General features: G+C 46.2%; 1 protein-coding gene across 6 annotated transcripts in view; it reads right to left on the bottom strand.

The window, feature by feature from the left end:
• The window catches only part of LOC119658037 (calmodulin-A-like), a 498,102-nt gene that overhangs the window by 73,173 nt on the left and 406,596 nt on the right, over positions 1 to 18,333 (bottom strand). For all 6 annotated transcript variants that reach the window (XM_038065276.1, XM_038065277.1, XM_038065273.1 and 3 more), the window contains one exon: positions 17,935 to 18,225. In XM_038065276.1, the coding sequence (XP_037921204.1) occupies positions 17,935 to 18,225 (291 nt within the window). The remainder of the gene's footprint in view (positions 1 to 17,934; positions 18,226 to 18,333) is intronic.

Here is an 18,333-nt window from a genome sequence, read left to right as displayed (position 1 = left end):
CGATCCGCCTTCTTGGTAAAAGTTACAAAAAGCTTCATCATGACTTGAATCCTGATTTTGGATAAGGTTCGGGCTGCGAGATTCTGGTTTATACTGTGTTCCAACAGAAGGAGGCTACAGCTGTAAGAAGGATAAACCAACCACAGTAGAAGAGAGGAAAAACTTTTCTAGAGCGCAAGGTTTTAAAAAATGTGTAATATTATTTGCATGTGTTGATGCGCATTCTCGGCCGTTGATATCCAGTTTCCGTAGCCATGGCTGAGGAGAGGGGAGGAAAGGGACGGAAAGGGGTGATTTTTCCAGAGCCTAGGGGTAGACTATCTGTCTTCGATATGTGAATCTCCAGGAGTCAAGCCTCTTATCTACCGAAACCGTTAGTGGGTGGTGATAGCAACACCCTGTATGAGGTGAGCATACTGTTAGCAAAACGCTACGGATGTAGAGTGAGGAGTCAAAAAAACCTTTCTATTCCAGGAGTCCGTGGACTACAAAAGAGGAAGTAAGTTGCTTCCCAAGTGGTCCGGTCCGTCACCAAGTGGGTGCAAACTCAGGACACCCAGCATCTTCAACAAAAAAGTGCCCTTTGGTTATTTCGCAACCGGGGGTAGCTGATTGTAATGATACCTCATCTCAATGATACCTAGTTTTTTCAGTGAGTAAGTTTGACCATAACATGCTACGGTGGACTTTCTAGCCTCTATACTCGTGGAAGCTGCATGAGCAAACGTATCAATAACAAAAAAAGGTAAATAACAACAAACAAGCGGGACCCCGTCTCGAAAACAAGGTGGCCCACCAGTTAGAGGCACATCTCCGCAGTACTGAGAGCCAGGTGACTACGCCCAAAAGGTACAAATTGGGGCATCAGTCAGTGGAGGCAAAGGTTAACATTGGCGTACTGCGAGGATTACAAGTATTAGGGAAGGAGACAGGCCTCAGTGGATCCGGTACTAAATAGTACCAGCGTTACCTCAAGGAAGGCCTGAAACCAGTAGAGGCCTTTCAGAAGGCTCAGGATACACCTAAACCATCCTTATTGGAACGAAGAAAACAGGAGCAGCGGAGATTAGACAACATGAAGGGAATGATCCCAAAAAACGTAAACCTGAAGTCAAGAGGAGGGAAATCCCGGATAGGTCATATGCTGGTGGACTGCACGGCGGGGGACACTACGGACTGACTTAGGATCATAGTTCCTGAATTGCTAGGCTAGAAAGGAGCAAAATTGCTGACATATGCAGGGATAATATGCCAGGGGCACACATGGTGATAATGTATCTTTTTAAAGCCGTAGCGCTAGAGACGGAAGATTTATGGTCCCCTTAATTGCATAAAATAATGATATCCGTATGGATCCCTGGAGACAATCACACGACAAAAATGCTTAATCAACTATAGATTTGGTTACATGCCCGTGCACAGGGAACATCGAACGATATTTCATACATCGGGTGGAAAGCCTAACGAGGTCTCGGAAGGAAGCTGAAAAGGCAAGGCCAAGCAGGAAAGTAGACCTGACCAGAAAAGCTCCAAATATTAATGGAGGTGCATCTCCAGTGAGGGCCAGACTGGTGCAGTTTTGCGAGATGAAGGTGCTACCACTTCTCCGCGACTATGACACCAGCGTCCATAATGATATCTGGGGAAGCAGCGACACTAATTCTCTCAGAGGGTTTCCGTGATGCCATTAAAGAAGCCGGACGATTTGATGATCGGCTGATGAAGCTCCCCAATTTATCAGCTGATCGCGTTATTCACTTCTTCAACGCACCACAGGCAGCTCGACCCGATGCCAAGAAAGATGCCTTGTGGACACTTTTCGATGAAAGACTTCTTACGTGCCTGCTGACGATTATATCATCTTTGCGACCTTAATGGTCATGTGGGTGAAAAGGCAGACGTAGTGAGGGTGGCGAACGTATTATCGATTTAGTGGCCCCAATGGACCTTGTACTTATGAATACGTGATTTATCCAACGACTGTTTCATCTTCCTACATTTTATAGTGGGAATACTAAAACGTAAATCGCATAGGACGCCGACATTTTACCACCGTCACTGATTGCAAAGCCACTCCCTATGAGACCATCGCACCTCAACATCGGCGGCTGATTACCGTCCTGCGAATTAAGTCACCATAAAACAGCGTGATGAACGCACTGGCCTGCGGCGAATTAAATGGTGGCGATTTCATTTACGCGATTAGCAAATTAATGGAAGACACGATCCACAAAGCGGCCTCTGCAACCCTCAGGGTCACCAAACCAGGTAAGCGGTACATCAACCGAGATAATTGCCTCTAGAATGACGATGTTAAAATGAAGGTCCGTGAAAAGAAACGCCTCTACCACAAGTTTCTTGACGATCAAACGTTGGCTAATTGGCAAATTTTTTAAGAATGCCAACCGGGAAGCAAAGAAAGCGATCGCTGTCACCCGAGCGGACCGTTACAAAAATCTTTACGATAAACTGGACACTCAGGATACTGAGAGAAATCTGTATCGACTTGTCAAATACGGATACGAACGCATACAGGATATCGAATATTTCTGTTGCGTTAATGGCAAGAACGGTACTTTGCTTACCAACCATTGAGCTGTGACGGATAGATGGCGAGAATATTTCGAGGAGCCGGCCTCAAGCCCGGTTGTGAAAGGAGGACAGATGGATAGCTTCAGTCTGAATGGTTTTAGGTCACCGCAGCCTGTCAACGGGTAGGTGAGGAAAGTGCAGTAACTTTGTAATCTTGCAAATTATTCACTAAGGAAGCCACACCTGGTAGTTATAAGGTAGGTATAAAATGCAATCCCAAAAAAGGGGGGGAAGGAAGAATTTAAGGTTTGGTGCGAATAACTGACAGGAGCCGTCGGAATGGACAGCACAGCGTCGAAACCGCTAATGGTGAATGAACCTCTTTATCATCCGCCCTTACTGCGAAATAACAGTAGCTACAACGTCCTACCGCCCCCTGTTCCACCAGAGATTTGTTGAGTGTTTTCCATTATAGGCGCGTGACTCTCCAGCGAGTCGCAGACCAATACGGCTTTACTACTCGTAGCGAGGCAAGCCTGCTGTCACCCGGAATCGGGCTCGACTTAAGGTAATCGCAGAACCTGGTGACTAAGAGTCGATTGGGCCAGAAGCGGTGGCATTAATATGGGCAAATAGCTGTGCGCTGGGGAGCTCTTTGCTGAGACGAGAGGATTCATGTGTTCCATTTAGGACCGCGTGGTCGCCATTCAAGCTTATAGAAAGCGCATAATGAAAGAGCGGTTGGAGAACAACCAGTGCAAAATGTGTGGTTCGGCATTAGAGACGTTGGAATATCTCATTTCTGGTTGCATTGTAATGGCACCGGTGCAATACGCGAACAGGCATAATGCTGTATTCAAGGTGATTTATCAAAATCTTACATAGAAGCATAGATTGATCACGGGAACATCATGCGCTATGAGCCCCAGGCAGTACTTCATAATTCTGCTTACAGTATATATTGGGACGGGCAAGTTCTAAATGACCGCCAGAAATACACTTGTTCTACTGCTGTTAGTTGACGAGATGGGTCACTGCACGTATATTATTGATGTTGTTATCTCCCATAATAACAACATTGCCAACAGTGCCAAAGTTTGCGTTTTGTCGTGAGCAAGTGCTCAAATCTCAAATACGCGGCTAATAATTCACGACCATACGCGTATTCGCGTTGAGCGGATTTCATTGTTGCAGCTTTGATTCACCCTTTGGTGAAATGCAGCATCTACTGCTGTGTCTGAGACATCGACGAATACGGCTGAGGGAATACCAAGAGAGTAGCGTCTACCAGTTGTTGCTTGGCGGTTTCAAGCGCTTGGACGGTTTTTGGAGACCACACAACCACTTGCGAATCCTTGGCCTTAGGGCCAGACAGGAAGGTGTTAAGTTATACCTGGTGGTGAGCACCTTTTGGGTAGGAAACGTTAGTAAAAGTTTACCATGTCCAAGAACTTTCTAAGGCTTTTAACCGTCTTTGGCAGTGGAAAGCTTGCGATCGCTTGCACTTTGTCTGGATCGGGTTGAATGCCATCAGGGGGTGATGGAATGGGCTTGAAATTTGCATTTGTCAACGTTGAGAATTGAGCCATTTTCATGCTGGCGTTAAAAAATACACAGACTCGGTGGAAGAAGCGACCAGAACGTCATCCAAGTAGACGCAACAGAAGTCTAAGTTTCATAGTACAGAGTGGATGAATCTTTGCACAGATTAAAAGTCATCCGTCTGAACTCGAAGATTTCAAAAGGTGTGTAAATACTGCCTTTCGAAAATCTTCTGGAGCTACAGGGATTGGATGGTAGGTCTTCGCGAGATTAAAGGTCGAGAAAACACGACACTTTGCCAATATGCGCAAAGTCTTGTATGTGGGGAATGGAATAGGAATCATCATTGTTGTTAGAAGGTCTGCATATATCCTGCTTAAGTAGTTCTGGGATAGTAGAGGACGTACCTTCGAGAAGATTGGGGAACTACGTTCGGCAGTTATGTTGCGATATTTTTGGAGAAGTGGGCAAATGCGAGGATCGGTAATATCCTCAAAAATGATGGAAAGAGTATTAGGGGTTGTTGGAGCAGGTTGAAATTTGCTCTCACAACCGAAGAGAGGTTTTGGAGCCTATGAGGGACCTATGCTAGTCTCTGCCTAATATGGGGACACTGATGTCAGTCAAAATTAAGCGCCACGAAAAGGTCCTACGCAAACCAAGGCTCGCGCCTACTTGCCTGTAATCGGAAGTTGCTATGAGTTTGCTGCTGCTAATTTTAGTTGCTGGGGAAATAGTTTGTTGGGTTTGAAGATGGGGAGGACCGGGACTTTCGCAGCTGTGTCTACCGCATACTATAAGGCGGTGTGTTGTGATGTGGAACGCGGCTACCCGGAAACCCATTTATCGAGCCGGCGAACGAGTTCGAGACCACTCTTTTGAACGCAAAGCTTCCACAAGGACTTTAGGCGCTCTGCACTAGACTTCTCACCACCCAGTTAGTTCATTTCCCGAAGCAGTTGGCTGGGTGTGGTCGTGAAGCGTTAAATGTGTCAGCAAGTGGTTCAGCTTGGCTGCCTCACCTACCGACAGGTGTCTGATGAGCTGGTCTGTCAGCCGGGCTTGGGAGTACTTGCTCAGCACGTCCACGACGAGTGCCGCAGATTCCTTGTCCAGACCGACTACCGCGTGATTGAATTTAGTGGAGCCCGTCGTGACGGTCCCCAGCGCGAATTGCTCCTCTAATTGGAGAAACCACGCCTCCGGGCTTCGCCGCCAAAATGGTGGCGCCCTAACTGAAATGGCAGTTAGGAAGGCAGAAGGCCTGTCAACATCTTTACTCACGCGTGACATTATTAGCGGAGCAACACCTGAAAGATAGCCGACAAGGAGAACCAAGACCACCTTTTGACCTGGAAAGAAAGAGGTAGTGCCGGCTCTTGTTGCCTAACGTGTTTCACTTTTTTTTCTGAATATTTATATGTGATATATATGTATCACCTCTACAAGAAAAATGAATATTATCGTCTGTTAGTGTTTAAGTTCAATAGAGATACTGTTATTTTGCAGATTGTAGCGGCAACTCCGGAATTGATTCTTCATTCATCAAATTCTGACTTCTCACTCATTTAATTATTTTTTTCAAAACTTGTTTAAAAATCAGTTGAATCAGCATCAAACGACTGCGATTACTCCGTGTGAAGTAGTCCCACTCCTTCAAATCGTTTCGTGACAGATCCAGTGCGCCCAGTATGGCTTCCTGAGCCACTCGCTCGGGAAATCAAAAAAATTCGGCGACTCGAGAAAGTGGTTATAGTTCCTATAATATTGTAGGCAAATCCGTCACGGCTTCTAGTGGTGTCCTGGGATTCTTACACAGGCTGGTTCAAGCCATGGAGAAATACCCCTTTTTCTGTATACGTGTTTAATGATGTGGGGAGTTCTCAAAGAGTTCTCCCATTAACCTACCGCCGGCCACCTCCAACAAAGTCCCTTTAAATTTATAAGCAGGTATGATCGTCCGAGTCTAAATGCTTGTCAATTAGTGCTAGTACTAGATTAAATCCAGCATCTGTCGAGATTGCGACAATTCGGAGATACATGTATAATTATTCATTTTATATGTGCAGATAGGGGATGGTTTGTATTTTGATCTTATTGGGAACTTTTGCGTTAATACTCTTAGAGCATAAGCATAATAATAAACTAGGAAGATACATTAATCCGATCAATTAATTCACCTCATTTTTCATATCTTTAGGTTAATTACTTTATAAATGTTTTATTTCATTCCCAATTTATAATTCGTGCCTGTAAATGTGGGAACCTGATTCTTGTTATGAATTGTTGTCCTTAAGATTTTCATTTCCTCGCCATGTTACGCGTGTGAAAATCTGCATCCACGATTCTTCACGCTCCTGCAGTGCAGCTGAACTGAATTAATTAAGTACACGAAATTACAACCGTTTCGGACAACAAAATCAATGTTTCATCGGTGCCAAGAACTAACGCTTAGCTCGGTGGAGCACGACGTTTGTTACGAATGGATGATGTGATTCTGGGTACATGAAACTTCATCTATTATTAAGCCGCGCGCTAGATGTTAATCTTTATTACATTACGATTTGGATTTCTCGCCAGAATATTGAGAACGCGTTTATTGATGCGCAGCCAAGAGATAAATCGATAATTAATGTGAAAGTGTCCAAGAGCGAGCGAAATTGCACAGACAAAACTTGGTGGTAGTTCTGCATATTGAATTGATTTCCGCATGTTGGCATATCGTGGCGTGAATTGCATATTGTTTAATTGGAATTGTACTTCCTCAAGTTTTGGGGATTTTTTTCTTCAAAATCCTAGAACTTCCGTAGCATAGAAGAGATAGGTTCCGAGATAATTTAAAAAAATATTGATAAAAATTGATTGATTAATAATTTGATTTTAGAAACTCAGCAAAGAAAATAACATTACAAAGAAGAGGGTAAATAGCACCTGTTAATTAAGCACAAGATTATCTTATACTTTTTCTATTTTGAATGGATTTCTTGACGGTTCTGTTATATTTATTCACAAACCCCCTACAGTTTACTGACAATTTCAACCACCAGGACAAAACCAGGCGATATTCCCTGCTGGTAGTAGGTAGCGAACCAACTTCGTTGACAAAATTAAGGAACGGTAATTCCCCTAAAGCCTTATAAATCTAAAAAAACATATCTTTTCAATGAAATTATTATTATATTTTTTTTACTATAATTATTAAAAAAGTATACTAAATGGTGATAATGATCCTAAACGAGAAATGGTCTGACCTAAAAAATTCTAGAGTTTTTATTTATTAAAACATGCAGCGATTATAATAAGATATATATATGATTCCTGATAACGACTAGACGAACACATCAAGGACCATGACGGTAGTCTGATTTAATTGGTTACAGGATTGTCACGGAGTTCATATGAACAATTTATTGTTGCTAGACATTAACATCGAAACCTCCTAGAAATGATTGACTAACGATGTATGATACATTGCTAACTTCAATTGAAAATGCTTCGCTCCCAACAAAAAACTACAAACGGTACATTCTTCACGACTCCTCAATCACCAACTCTAGTTGTAGGTTATGCAACTGTGAAGAGGAGATCATCCAGCACATAACACTGCGTGCAGAGTGTTGAGCAGCACCGAGAACACTAGTCGTCGTAACTGCGTGTGCAAGATTCTCTATCGAAACCTTGCGTTGAAGTATCATTCGCAGAGAATCTTGGAAAACAATCGGGCCAAATTACTGTGGGATCACACTATTGCCACTAACATAGTGTTAATCACAATAGACCCAATCTAGTTCTGCTTCTCAAGGAAGAACGAGTGTGCTTCATCATGGATGTAGCCATACCGTTGGACCGGAACACTGTTGAAAAACAGCCAGAAAAAATCTGCAAATACGGCCCCTCGGCGGACGATATAAAGCAGACTGGCAGACTACAAAAGATCGAAGTAGTCCCAGTGGTAATTTCAGTGACGGGATTAGTCCCAAACAATTTACATAAAGCGCTGAAAACGCTCGATCTAAGGGCCGTGTTATACATGGAGATGCAAAAAGCGACAATCCTTGCAACCAGTGCTATAGTCCGAAGAGAGAATAGTGTGGCCTAGTGGGCTTTAGTCTCGATTTGTACTGTCTTCAATTTAAAATCTATGTCTCTGCAGATTATAAACACCGCGTCACTGCTTGAAATGTTTGCGACAATCGGGGATCAATCACATGGTCGCACACACTTTACGTTAAAACGCAGCATCGCTGGGATGGGGGCCTTTAGATGTTGCATTTAACCCATACTTAGGTTGGTCGCCTCACGGTCCGATTGAGCGGGAAGAGGGTCCGCGAAGAAGAAAAAGCTGAGTCGGAGAATGTATCCACAAAAGTAGGTAGTATCCCAACTATGGCTTTCAACCAGAGGTAAAATTATCAGCAAAAGTTAGAGCTAAAGAGCTGGACAGCACATTAGCCAGTGTTGAATGTGTGCCGACCTTCCGGAATAGACTTTACCATCAATATTCCGTTTGTAAGAGGGATGGTCTGGCGGGTGAGTGAGCACTACAACCAGAGTGAGCACCAGGTTTAGTTGCTGGTATGTAATGGAGGCACATGGCGCTACAATGCACCGACGGCATTTGGATTGCAACAGAAAGCCGAATTTCTGGTAATACCACGAAATGTCACCTCTGAAGTCTCCTGACAAGGAGACTTTGGTAAGGGCAAGAGAGAAGCCTGAACATCGGAAGCTAGAGGAAGAATGCGGGAATCTCCGAAGTAACCTTATGACGGCTGTACCGGAAGCAAACGTGACTACTAAAGGTAGCTGTGCCCCGATGCTAATGCTCGCCTTTGAGGCGCGTATCGAGTTGGAATGAACAAAATACGTGGATAAAAACCATCTCAAATAATTACAACCATTTTCCGCAGCAGGACGGTTTCTCGATTACTGAAGTTGCTGATCTCTGGATGTTTTGAAGATAAAATAAGAAGACTTCAGGATTGTGGAGAATTCCGGGTAAAGCCCCCAAAACGCTTTTCTGGCACGAAAACGGACGACGGGCTGAATTGCAACAGCAGATGCTCCTCAAAGCCGAAAAGACGGTGACGGGCTTTGTTACTAATTGTAGGAAAAATAACACTGTCAACATTCGGGCTGGTGGTTACGAGGTTCACTCACAATTGGTCATTTAATACCTGGGTGTAACCTGTGTGGAGTTGCCAAATCTCTCATCAGGCGCGTCCCTTCGTGCGGATAAGGGAATGCTCGGCGAATGTGTCATGGGCATGCACATGCACGCATCCGGAGATGTGCGTGTATGGGCATGCTTATGCGCAGGCAGGGTAGGTGGGAAGTAAACGCCCACCCGTGGATAAAAATTGGCTATGGGAAGGACACCCAGAAATTAAACCAAATATGGAAGAGGATAAAAGTAGTTTTTTTACGGTGCAGGGCTTCGGAAACCCAGTGCCGGCGGTTTTTGGGAGTGAGCAAGCGGGCTCCCGGCCGTCGATATCCAACGACCGCAGTGCCTCAGTAGTGGGAAACTTGGCTACTGTGGCATCTAATGCTACGAGAGATAATGGTGGAGTGGAAATTAGGTCCACACCGGATCCTTTTAGGAGGAGTTCGAAGCTTGGGAGATCACCACCGAGAACAATGGTTCTTTTTGGTAGTCGAGATTCGTCGCGGGACTCTGAAAGAAATACGAATAGTCCCTTAATCGAGATCATTCCTTGTGGCGCAAGGCGCGAAAGCAAACGGGAACATACCGGAATGGCGTTCGTTACACTCGGGGAACGAATAAATGAACTGTGCCAGTTCATCAAGGAGAGGCGGAATATCCACCAAAATATTCGAGCCTTGATAAGAGGCATTAAATTGTCTTATATCAAGGCCCTCGAAGAAAAGAATTCCCAAGCGTCAGTTGGCAAGGTCACAAGGGAAACGCAGGTGACGCCACTCCGTGATAAAGCAGGCGGGAAGACAGGGAAACGGGCTAGAGACGGTACCAGCGAGCCTCTGGGACCACAGCAAGTCCCGAAGAAGAAAAAAGCCTCTTCACCAAAGAAGGCGGAGCCGGCGAGGGTACCCGCGAAAGTCGGTAATCTCACGATTGCAGCTACAACACCTACAAAAGTGGAAGAAACCAACGCCCGGAGGCCCGAACAATGGACTAAGGTGAGCAACAAGAGAAAAAAGGACAAAAAGAAGCTCCGCCCGGAAATAATAATTATTTCCAAGAAGGGAAATATGTCCTATGCCGACATCCTCCGAAAGGTGAAGTCAGACCCGGAATTGAAGGATTTGGGGGATAGTGTGAGCCGTATCAGGCGAACACAGAGAGGGGATCTGATGGTGGAGTTAAGTAAATCCGCCGACAAGTCGGCTGATAACTTCCGCGGGAAGGTGGAAAGTGTACTTGGAGAAGAAGTTGAGGTAAGAGCTCGGAAACAGGAGATAGTGGTTGAATGCAAGGACCTAAATGAAGTCACCTCACGGGAGGGCATCTGTGCTGTGTTAAAGCAGCAGTTCAACCTTGGCGATATAGACCAGAGTGCCATAAAAAGGATGAAGAAGGCATATGGTGGCACACAGACCGCTATTATTAGTTTGCCGGCGATTTCGGCCATTTTGCGGCGGCATGCACTAGCCAGCATGATAGGTCGAGGAGTTGCAGGAAGTGTGGGGAAGAGGGCCATCTCATCAAAGATTGCACCGGAGATCCACGGTGTATGTTATGTAGTGGGAAAGAGGGCGTGGACGGCCGGCATATTGCGGGAAGCAGCAGATGTCCGGTATATAGGAGGGAGCTGAACCGCACAGGCAAATGAGATTGATACAAATCAATCTCAATCACTGTGAGGCAGCTCAGGACCTGTCCTCGCAAACCATTCGAGAGTCGAATGTCGATGTCGCGGTTATTTGCGAGCCGTACAGAAACTACGGCGGTGCGACTTGGGCGGTGGATGCGTCTGGCAACGCCGCAATCTGGGCGTGCGGAAGAGAGACCATTCTAGAAGTCGGCAGTCGGTTTTATAAGGACGAAGGTCAACGGTGTCCATATTTACAGCTGCTACGCTCCTCCTAGTGCAACCTTACCACAATATGAGGAGATGTTAGACAGTCTGGTGTTGGACGCTAGAGACCGCAGCCCTAAAATCATTGCGGGCGATTTCAACGCGTGGGCCCTGGAGTGGGGAAGCCGATCGACGAACATCAGAGGTCAAATTCTGTTGGAGTCATTTGCGGAGCTGGACATCGTGCTGGCCAACGTTGGATGCGTGCCCACCTTTCGAGGAAGAGGGTCGGGTTCGATTGTTGACTTGACATTTGTTAGCACTTCACTGGTGAGGGAGATGGCTTGGCATGTGAGTGAGCACTACACCCACATGACCACCAGGCCATCTTCCTCCGCATTGGGAACCGGGGAAGCAGTCAACGACGCTCTGGAGGTGGAAAGGCTAAGGCGGCTGGCTGGTCTATCGGAGCTTTCGACGGGGAGACATTCCTGGCCGCATTGGAGGGTGCCCATGATCCGGATGGAACAGCGGTGGAAAGGGTCACACAGCTGTCTCAGCGTGTAACCGAAGCATGCGACGCTACGATGCCACGACGACGTTTGCACCACGGCAAGAGGCCAAACTACTGGTGGAACACGGAGATCGCTGTCTTGAGATCCTCTTGTCTCCGAGCGAGGAGACTTTCCCACAGGACAAGGGGAAGGCCGGAGCACCAGGAGCGTGAAGAGGAATACAGGGATCTGCGAAGCAACCTTAAGAAGGCCATTCGGAGAAGCAAGCGGGAATGCTACCAGAAGCTCTGCATGGAGGCTAATACGAATCCGTGGGGTACAGCCTACCAAGTTGTAATGAAGAAGATCCGCGGGCGAAAATCACCTCAGGTGACATGCCCACGGCTCTTGTTGCAAATAATTACAACTCTTTTCCCGCAGCAGGAGCAGGACGAAAGAGAACCCCAGGCCGTCTTCTCGATCCCTGATGTTACCGAAGAGGAACTTTGGGAAATCTGCAGACGTATTGGGGACAGCAAGGCTCCGGGATTGGACGGAATTCCGAACAAGGCTCAGAAGGTGGCGGTCAAGGCCAGACCAAGGTGGTTTGCAAGCACATTCGAATCGTGCATGGCGGAAGGAGTGTTTCCCGCCCAGTGGAAGAGGCAGAAGCTGGTCTTGCTACCGAAGCCTCGAAAACCACCCGGCGTGCCCTCTTCATATCGCCCTATTTGTCTCTTAGACACCACGGGGAAGATGTTGGAGAGGGTGATATACAACAGGCTGCTCCCATTCATCGAGCTTGCTGGTGGTCTTTCAGAGCGGCAATATGGGTTTCGGCGAGCCCGTTCTACGGTCGATGCAGTAGCAAAGGTCGTGGAATTGACTCAAAATGCAATGGCCATGGGCAAATGCTGTGCTCTGGTGACGCTGGACGTCAAAAATGCTTTTAACTCAGCCAACTGGGGCTGGATTAAGGGCGCTTTGGCCAAACTGGGTGTTCCTAGCTACTTGGCTCGGCTCATCGAGAGTTACTTTTCGGACAGACTTCTCTGGTACGAGGCGGACGACGGGCCGAAGGAGTACATTGTGACAGCAGGTGTGCCTCAAGGTTCTGTATTGGGACGGCTGCTATGGAACATAATGTACGACGGAGTGCTTGGCCTTCGCGTGCCGGAGGAGACAACGCTGATTGGTTTTGCGGACGACTTGGCGGTAGTTGCAATTGCAAAGCATCCCAAGGACGTGGAGCTTTATGCAAATGAAGCCATTCATACCATCAAGTCATGGTTACGAATGGTCAAGCTGAACCTGGCGGACGAAAAGACGGAGGCGGTCCACATTACCAACCGTAGGAAGAACAACACGGTTACCATCCAGGTTGGTAATCGTGAGGTCGTCTCAAAATCGGTTGTCAAATACCTGGGGGTGATGATCGATGCCAAGCTGAGTTTCAAGGGACACTTGGATTATGCACGAGAGAAGGCAGCAAATGCCAGCTCATCCCTTGCAAGGATGATGCCTAACGTGGGAGGGCCGAAGTATAGTTGCAGGCTACTCATCGCGGGAGTGGTGAGGTCGATCCTGCTATACGCGGCCCCTGTCTGGGCGGGAGCGTTGAACCACGCTGTCAACCGGAGGAAGATATGTTTGGCATACCGGCCGATTGCGCTAAGGGTGTGTAGCGCATTTAGGATGGCGTCGACGGAGGCAGTGTGTGTTATCGCAGCAATGATCCCTATAGATCTTCTAGCGAGCGAGGCACACTGGCTCTACGAGAAACAGAAGGCAAATCCAGCCGAGGTGAATGCGGATTTCCGAAAAGCCATCAGGAGAGAGTTGTGTGGCAAGTGGCAACAACGGTGGGATAACTCCGACAAGGGCAGGTGGACCCATACATTGATCCCGTGTATCGAGAGATGGGTCAACCGAAAGCATGGAGAATTGAATTACCACCTGACACAGTTCCTTACGGGACACGGTGGCTATAGGAAGTACTTGCATCGCTTCGAGTTGGACGAGTCTCCCAACTGTCCTGAATGCGGTGCTACACCCGAGGACCCGGAGCACGTTATGTTCCATTGTCCCAGATTTCTGCAGCAGAAAAGAAGGTTGAACAGCATCTTAGGGGCGGACATCGGGCCCTCCAACCTGGTGGAAGAGATGTTGAAGTCGGAGGAAAACTGGATGGCGGTAAATGAGGCAGCCGTGGTGCAGACGAAACTCCTGGAGTTGGATCGAGCTCGGAAGGCGGCGCGACGGAGACGTGACATGGACGAGCTAGTATAGCGAACCAGAGCCTCCCCCGCGAAGTAATACTTCACGGTGGTCCCGCGGGGAGCGGCGGAAGAGTGGGGGTGGTTTTAGTGGGTGTGAATCCCACACACTGCTGCAACCTGGCGCAGCAACGTCTTTCTAAGATTTCCACCTCCATGCATAAAAAAAAAAAAGAAAAAAATACCTGGGTGTAATGATTGGTGCCCACCTAAGTTTCAAGGGGTTAACCTCACTTGTTGGACAAAAGAATTGGTAATTTTTAGACTTGTTAGCACTGATGAAGGGAACAAGTAGTTCCTGATATATCGGTATTTGCAAGAATAAATATCAACACCAACGAAAACGAAACAATAAGTTTTTTATTATCTCAGATATTGTGCGTTGGAAACACCGCATAATTACATTCAGATAAAGGCAGATTGATCTTTAGTGAAGGCAGTGCCTAATATCGCAGGGACAAAATATAGTGTAGAATCCATCAATTTGAGAAATCTACTCTTCTACTTGGGCGGAAATATAAGACAATGTTTTGAAATTAGGGAGAGTTGCATTCCTCTGGAGCTGAGGATAAACCAGTGTGTGCCTATGTGGAAATATTTTTTCGATCTTTTAGCGAATGAGGCGCCCTGTCTTTCCAGAGAAGAAGGGACAATTCTTTCGAGATGTCTATTAACTCCTGAAGAGCCATTAGGAAAGAACTGTATAGGAGGTGGCTGTAATGATCGGATGATTTCTAAATGAATCGGAGGAGAGAAGCAAGCTGAACACCGCCAGACCCAATCCTTAACGGACGAATCGAAGCAGGCCCTTTCGGTCAGCACTCTTGACCCCGGGATCCAATTAGCGCCAAATCCATTGCTGTAATTGAGCAGACAACCCAGATGATTACAATTAACTTTCGAAGAAACCTGTCCACTCAAGGCGCCAAAGAAGGATAAAACACAATGGTGAAACTCGGATTTGACAAAACAGAGGAGAGTGACAAGGATGCTCCTCAATCGTGCTCTGAAGTGTCATTTAGCCGCTGGCTGGAATCGCTATAAAGAGGTACAGAAGGCTTTAAAGAAGAGCATAAAATCGGCTAAACGATCATCATGAAGATGCTTTTGCGAAGAGACCAACTTTCTTGAGGCAACCTCAAAGCTGAACCGGATTCTTGTTAAAGAGCGCAGCCAGAAGCTGGGTTATTTACGTTTACAGAACGGGAGGTGCATAGAAAGCGATGAATAACCTGTAAACCATTTGCTTGAAGTACACTTCCCAGCATCCGCAATCTAATCTCGTGACCGACAGGTGCATACAGCCCTCAACCGAGAGACTGAAATCTGGCATGCAAAGTAGTATCATTGGAGCGAGTAAAATGGGCATTTAACTCGTTCCACAAATACAAGTCTGCAGGTCCGGATGGCATCATTTCTGCGCTAGTAACGCGCTAGCACATGTTTGTAATATATACCGCGCATGCCTAGAACACGGTTATATTCCAATTAACTGGTGTGACGTGAAGGTGACATTTATTCCCAAACCAGGGAAACCCACCTACGCGGATGTAAAAAACTTCCGATCGATCAGTCTAACATCCTTTCTATTAAAAGAACTAGAAAGACTAGTAGATCGGTTCATAAGGTATACATACATTCCTAAGTGGCCATATCACCATCGGCAACACGCCTACCAGAAAGGCAAATCCATGAAGTCACGGCAAAAATTGAAAAGGCGATGCCGGATAAAGAATACGCCTTAGACCCATTCATGGAAATCGAAAGTGGCTTCAATTATGCCCTATTCGCGGCAATTTTCGATGAGGCAAGACAGCATGAAATCGAACCGCTGTTAATCAGTTGGATCCTTTTGCTAGAATGGAGAAGAATCCACATATTAGTCGACCAGGAGTCTTTTGACGCAGGATGCCACAGGGGGGGGGGGGGGGTCTCTCTCCGCTGTTATGGCTCCTCGTAATGGATACCCTGCTATGGCTGCTGGAGGACAAAAGGTCTTCGCGCAATCATTTGCAGACGATAGCCGTAATAATTACCGGCAAGTTTGCCGACACAGTATGTAACCGCTTGAATGAAACTCTACACGAAATCTATAGTTGGAGTCTTCACAATGGACTCACGGTGGATGACTGGACTAGTTATATTTACCAGGAACGTCAGGTGGTGCAGCTATATGCTACCCACCTTAGCAGGGGCGGAAATCCAGCTGGCATAAACAGTCAAGTATTTAGAACTACATTTCGACTCCTAGTTAACGTGGAAGCACAATATCCAGGAACAATATCAGAAATCCTGCAGATTGCCCTGGTGCTGCAGGAATGCGATAGGTAAGACCCGGGGACTTTCACCAGAATGGATACCTAGATGTATGCATCCATAATAAAACCCCTTTTGATGTATGAATGCATAGTCTGGTGGCCGAGACTCAACTTTGCTAACAGCAGGAAGCTGCTAGCGCAAGTTCAGATGCTCGGTTTCCTAAGTATTAATGGAGCAATGGGTACTGTGCCGACTACGGCACTTGAAGCTATCATAAATCTACCCCCTATTCACTTGGAGTTGAAAAGGAAAGCAACCAACGACGCATATAGACTCGATATCATTGAGGCGTACAAAGGCGGCCAATCATACGGCCATGCGTCTATCTGGAAATTCCTTAACAAACTTTCGGTAGCTTTGATGCCGGCCGATTATATGATTTTCAGATTCATCTTTGAAAAGACATGCAGGGTCGTAATCACCAAAGGAGCAGAATGAGTCTGTTCAGGTTACAGACTTAATAATCTTCACCGAAGGGCCAGTGTCATAGAAGGCGGATCGGGCGCAGGGGTCTTCTCGGGGAATCTGATTATGGAACTGGCCCGACCCCTCAGAAAAATAATAATGGCAGCAGAAGAATGTCTGCAACAAAAATGGAGGGGCCGCACTTTCGAATCTGTTCCGACAGTCAGGTAGCATTATCAGCACTAAACAGCAACGACATATCAAGCTAGTTGGTGTGGAGTTGTCATCAGGTGCTGCTGAAACTCGGCCGACTGAACGAAACATTTCTGGGGACTGGAGGCTGATAGGCTGGCTCGTCGAGGGTGTGAATCCATAATGGTGGGGCCAGAAACAGCTTTTGGAATCCGGCCATCTACTGCCAAGTCTACTCTGAAGGGTGAAATTGCAAGGATTCACGCAGAGACATTTGAACTCTTGCCAACAGATGAAAATCCTGAGCGGCATTTTGTTGTCCCTTAACAAGTGGGACGTGAAAGTCCTACCAGGCTTTTAACGGGACACTGCTCCTTAGACTACCATATGGAATAGATTCGGGTGGTGGTTTCGGCTATGTGCAACCAATGTTAGGAGGAGACGGCCCTGCACTTTTTATGCGGCTGCCCGTCCTCTTCAGATCTCAGACGAAGACACCTTGGTAAGGTTTTCCTCAATGAAGAATCTGCCTTTAGAGAATGTTTCCAGATTCGCAGAAGCCTGCGAACGCCGTAAACGGGAAGAAATTGAATAGGTGATTTATGAAGATAGTACAATGGAGCTAACAATGGCCTGAGTGCTGGGAGCTCCGGTTCCCACAGTAAACTAAACTAAAACTATATAGTTCATTTATAAGAAAAGTTCATGTACTAAAGCCGAAATATTTTCCTCCCTGATTTAGGGTTCATATCGGGTACCCAGTCCGCAGTTAGTTCGCCTGGACTACGATGGTTCAGAGGAAAAATATCTCCGAAATTTTTCCTTTCAAAGAATGTGTTTATCAGTGAAAATTTGAGTAAAAAGTATTCCTTTAGCAATGCGAGTCTACAGGTCATACCTCCCTGTGGTGCTGCGATTAGTACGACTACAGTCAGCCGTTAGGTGCGGATATTTTTTACACGATGTTCGATTGTCATTGCCCTAGCCTCTGGTTTACTTTGGTTTGATTGCTAGAGTTTTGGGGAATATCTCAGCTTGATCTTAAACCCTCGATTGAATTATGTCTCAATGAGTTTTTTTGTATTAATCTTAAAAAATAAAATTAACCAAATACGTTCAAGTTTTACGATTTTATCTTTAAGATTAATATTTATCTATAGTCGAAGTACTCACCAAATCAATTGTGACCACCAGGTCATGCTGTTGATGTTTCTTTTTAGGCTTTTTTTGAATTTTCGCCGCAGCAGCCGCAGGTTTTGGCGTTGCTTGCGCCGATGACTGTTTGGGGGTAGCATTTTGTTTATTATTTCCAGCTGCAGCTTGTTTCGCCGGAACTGGCTGTTTGGCCGTATGAGCTGTTGCCTTTGTAGGAGCTCCTCCTTTTTGTCCGGGTGCCGGTGTTTTATCACGTTGGCCAGATTTCGGATTTAAATGTCCGCTACCGTCAGCAGGTTTATTGCGAGCCTGAAATACGGGGTTGAAAAAAGATATATTATAATAACGTTTCATTTGTATTTCTTATTACTATTTAGGAAATACCCTACATTTTCACTTTTTTTATGAATTACCTGC

The sequence above is a fragment of the Hermetia illucens genome, chromosome 5, assembly GCF_905115235.1.
Source record: "Hermetia illucens chromosome 5, iHerIll2.2.curated.20191125, whole genome shotgun sequence".
Taxonomy (NCBI): Eukaryota; Metazoa; Arthropoda; class Insecta; order Diptera; family Stratiomyidae; genus Hermetia; species Hermetia illucens.
This window is presented reverse-complemented; position numbering and strand designations above follow the sequence as displayed.